Here is a 5000-nt window from a genome sequence, read left to right as displayed (position 1 = left end):
ACACATTTGCGTAAGTCACAGCTCATGAACACATTAACACTTAAATATGCATACGTCACACAGCTCATGAACACATCAAACACTTACATTTGCGTGGCACACAGCCCTATTAATACATCAAACACTTACATTTGTGTATGACAAACAGCCCTATGAACACATCAAACACTCACATTTGCGCACGACAAACACAGCCCTATGAACACATCAAACACTCACATTTGTGTACGACAAACACAGCCTCATGAACACATCACACACTCACATTTGTGTACAACACACAGCCCAGACGTTTCAGTGGCCTTCAGGCAACCACCATCATCTTTGTATAAAATACTAAAATACTGAAGTTCCTAAAAATCTCTTAGTTAGGAGAAAAGAAGTGAGATTAAAAAGAGGGAGAAACATCAAAATCACTCCAGCAGCTGCCTATTTCAAATGAGTCTTGATTTGGATTAATGAATATTAAAAGGAGAGAGGATGAATGTGTATGGATGTGTTGTTCGTGTGCCTTGTCACATACAAAAATATTAATATAACATAACGCACGCTAAATGATTATAGTGTTGTATTCTAGCTTTTGTTTTCAGGAACAAGACAGAGGTTTTGTTTCAGGTGCACCACTGGAGGTTTGATGATGCCTGGAAGCTTAGATCACGACCATCAGACGATCTCCACCCACATGTGGTGGTCAGAACCGGTTCGATTAAAGTGGAGTGATCGGATGTAGAAGGACACTGGGACTGTGGGTGTTTACAGCAGGGATCACAGTACATGCTGCATCAGGGAAGCCCAACGGTGGCGTTCATGTCGTGGTGCCCTGCTAACGCAACAGCTCTGTCTGTCTCCAGTGAAGAAATGCATACTGGGTCATTCCAAATGAACATAAATAAAGACACTTGTTGATTTTTTTTTTTTTTTTTTTTAGCAATTATGTATAATATCTTTGTACATTCACTGAAACAGCTCCATTTGCACTACTTGCTCTGAGGTACATAAATGTGGTACTATTTTTAGATATACACAAAGCTTTAACAAAACACTAGCAGACAAATCCCCACCACAACAATCCGAGGCACTGTACAAATTTACAAATGCTTTCCTGAGGTTCCCTCTCGCTCGCTCTCGCTCTCTCTCTCTCTCTCTCTCTCTCTCTCTCTCTCTCTCTCTCTCTCTCTCTCTCACACACACACACACACACACACACACACACACACACACACACACACACACACACACACACACACACTGGTCTGAGGAATAATGTTGCAGTTTGAAAGGCTAGAGGATGTCTGGTCTCCTGTGGCAACAATGGATCTGATTTTAGACTTCATAACCCACACAAAACCACAAACACACATCCGTACCTTTACACGCACGCAGCGGATTTTGTACATGTACTCTTTAGGCTGTTGACATGGACATGGATTCTCTTAGCTCAGCCGCAAAAAGACCTGGGAAAGTCTGCCACTGCACAGTTCGTCCTCGCTGGACTAACACACCCGATTTAACCCGCTGGCTGCACACCAAACCCTTCTGGAAGAAAAAGCGGTGTGTTGATCCAGGGAAAACACAAACCTGTGCAGTCCAGGGTTAGAATGGGGAAGTGTGCTGTCACGCCTCCCGTTGTCCATGGTAGCTACAGTATAATGCTTCTCCACCACTCCGGTGCATTCGTTCATATATCTGTCCCCCCCTTTCGCATACTCCGCAACCTTTCAGCTGTCAAAGCAGTGTGTGTGCCGATCTGTCCGTTCGTTCCACTGTGCAGATGAGGGGGGAGGGAGTATTTCTGGGTAGGGCTTTCACTGTGGTGTGTGCTCCTGTGTATGTGTGTGTGTGTGTGTGTATGAGTGTGTGTGCTCCAGCCAAAAGGAGTAAGGTGCCAGAAGCAGACTTGTTTGGTACCTCTGGTCCAGTCTAATCCAGATCCCTTCTCATTCTGTGACACTGTGCCACCCAAACCATGTGACTCCACGTACCAACATGTGTGTGTCGGTCCATTCCAGCTTTAAGGCCTTGTACCTCTGTACAACCTCTGTAGCCTCGCACACGCGAATCCTACACTCCAGACCAGCAGGGGGAGCCACCCGCCCCTCCTAAGAGCCCACACGCAAGCACACAGCTCAAAATCCTTTAAGTGCCACCTGCAAAGAGGGACGAGGAGGGGAGACTCAGCAGGGCGTGTGTGTGTCCAGGCAGAGGTGTGTGCGCGGCGTGGTGGACGGGTACGTGTTCGATGAGGCGGCCGAGCAGGAAGCAGTCGCGAAGCCCTGCCGGGTCGCGCTGCTGTGCTCCCTCGTGGTTGCCGCGAGAGACTCGAGGCTTCTGAGAGAGTCGCTGTGATTGGCTGGTTTGAACGCGCCGCCAGTCCCCTGCTCGAACCCATTCCCTTTGGGCCCTTCTCTGCCCCCTGGTGGCCTGTAGAAGGAGCTGTTTGCCGACAGACTTTCCGAACTAGACGTGCCGCCGAAACCGAACTCCTCGAACGCCCTCAGGTCGCTCTGCCCAGAGAAATAGGCCTTGCCGAGGCCGCTGGTGTTGGGGGAGACATCGCCCGGGGAACTCGGGGCGACCGGGGCCAGGCTGGGTGCTGGGTAAGAGTAGCCGCCCATGCTGGATGCCGGCAGGGGCGTAGCCGGTGCGATGCCGGCAGAGAGGCAGGCGGTAGGAGGAGAGGGGGCGCTGTAGCCCTGTGAGAGGCTACCCTGCGAGGGGTAGCCTGCACTCGGGTACCCATAGGTAGGCAGGCTAGGTGAGGTGTTGGTACTGTAGGCTGGCACCAAGCCAGGATGAGAGGCTACCGGGTGGAGGAGGGGACCGTTGTAGGTAGCCACAGACTGCAGGTAGGGGGCGCTGTACAGAGTGCTGCTGTACTCCTGGACACTGTTTTGACTGCTGCAGCTGGTGCTGGAGAAGCTGGGCTCGGGCATCCCAACGCCCGGGGAGCTACACACACTTGTGGACAAGTCCGACACGCTCAGCGGAGCTTTGGGAACGAGCTCGGGGACGCACGCCAATGGAGGGTACACGCCCTCCAGCCAAGGCTCCACCTCCAGTTTCCGGCCGTTGAGGAGGGGCGGGGCTCCATTGACGACATTAGGTCCATTCACGCTAGCAGAAATGGTAGGATCTGGGTATCCCATAAGTCCACTCTCGCAGGGTAGATCCAAAATGGAAGAGTATCGTTCCGCGTATCTTTTCAGCAGGTTGGAGGCAGTCAGGGCTGAGATGTCATCGTTAGCCCACGAGTGCTGGTATGCCCTGGTGGAAGATGAGCTTGTTAACCTTTGAGGCCCGTAAACCTCAAACTTATGCGCCGGAGAGCGTGTGGTGGAAGTTATGTCATAATACTGCTCTGCCCACTGCGGCTGGTCAGGGGTCCACTGCATTGTGACACCTGTAAGAAAATAACAAATGACACATAACAGAATCATTTCTGCATGGAGAGTTCACCGCAGTAAGAAATCTGAATAATAAACTCACATACAGTGGTACGAAATAATCTAATGTATGTTAAATCCATGTATCATATCTACATGCTGAACATGATTAACCATAAGAAATAACTAAGTGCACTGATCAGAAAATAACAGCCCAAACGCAGCTTGGTTTCCTGGCTTGTAGCACGCAGCCTTGCATAGCAGCTAACCGAAAAATATGAAAACAGAACAGTGTGTAGTTCAGTTAGTAAACTTTCTGCACTTTCACATTACCACAACTAAGTCAGACTTGTCCCGGTATAAAAAATATAATGGGCACCTTCCTAGCCAATCAGAAACAGGCATTTTTCCCATAAATCCAGACAGAGAGAAAAAGAAAAACAGTGTTGTGGATGATATCACTGATGTATGACACACATATAGCAGAAGGGTTCATATCAAGTGGAGCAAATGAAGGCACTTTAATGCAATCAAGAAATCTCATATTACACATACACACACTTTCTCTGTCTTACTCACACACATACATCTGCACATGCAAATACGCACACACACACACACACACACACACACACACACACACACACACACTAAAAGGGAACATAATATTTCGGCGTACTGTAATAATGAACGATCAATAATCGCTCTCTGCATTAGCAACTGTAGCCGACAACAGCTGTCCCTCGTCTCCAGAACATAATGTATCTCAAACGTTTGCTGCTTACTCACACACACGCACGCACGCACGCACGCACGCACGCGCATGCACACACACGCACACACACACTGACACAGATAAAAAGATTTTAGATGATGAATACAAAGGGCTGTTATACGACTCACCATATGCGGGAGAAGGACAGAGAGCGAGTGAGAGAGCACACAGAACAGATTTCCTTGTTTCATAAAGCCATTTCAGCCAATTAGATCAGTCATGGGAGTGTTCTTGCTAACGGAATCACTGTCTCAAAATGAAGGGTCCCCCCCCACCCAACACACACAAACACACACTCTTCTCTGGGCTTGGACCAGAGGGCCCACAGCATCAAACCACCTGCAGATTCAGAAATGGTCTCTACCCGTAGACAGAGCAGGGCCTAACACCATATGCTGAAGGGACTCCGCTGGGTGCTGGGTCTTCTCATGTGCGTGGGAGCACATTTACCACGGTGGTCTAATACTGCACTGACTTGTACAGCACAGCGGTGCATAGTGGGGTTCATCTACTGCACTGTAACGTGTTATAAACTGCTTATTTGTTTAAACTGCTTTTAAAATCGTTTCCTTGTTTAATTGGCCTTTTTTTTAGTATTCTCCCTTTGCATGCGATAGGAGTGCATGTGAATACAGAATGAACGTCTGATAAAAAGGTGTAAAAGTTTAATTTTATGATAAATTATGCCTGTATATCATGGGCATAATTATTCAGGTAGCATTTCTGCTACCTTAAGGTTGGGTGATTGATGACACAGGTGACCTGAAAAGGTCAAATCATGTGAGTTGTTTGTTAGCCAAACTCCACTTTCCAGCAGATCATTATTGATTTGAGTGGAAGAA

At 48.3% G+C, this 5000-nt stretch overlaps 1 protein-coding gene across 2 annotated transcripts in view; it reads right to left on the bottom strand.

Annotated features, from left to right (window-relative positions):
- LOC113587736 (fidgetin) overlaps positions 1-5000 on the bottom strand; it is a 14855-nt gene that overhangs the window by 2589 nt on the left and 7266 nt on the right. The window contains exon 3 of one of the 2 annotated variants that reach the window (XR_003411774.2): positions 1579-3400. Coding sequence is in view for 1 of the 2 variants with exons in the window: in XM_027026561.2 (XP_026882362.2) it covers positions 2175-3400 (1226 nt within the window). In the remaining variant the exon portion in view is untranslated. Of the gene's footprint in view, positions 1-1232; positions 3401-5000 lie in introns of those variants that run through there. The other variant, XM_027026561.2, reaches the window with a different exon arrangement.

The sequence above is a fragment of the Electrophorus electricus genome, chromosome 1, assembly GCF_013358815.1.
Source record: "Electrophorus electricus isolate fEleEle1 chromosome 1, fEleEle1.pri, whole genome shotgun sequence".
In the NCBI taxonomy this organism is placed as follows: Eukaryota; Metazoa; Chordata; class Actinopteri; order Gymnotiformes; family Gymnotidae; genus Electrophorus; species Electrophorus electricus.
Note: the sequence above shows the minus strand (reverse complement) of the source record. Positions and strands in the feature narration are given on the sequence as shown.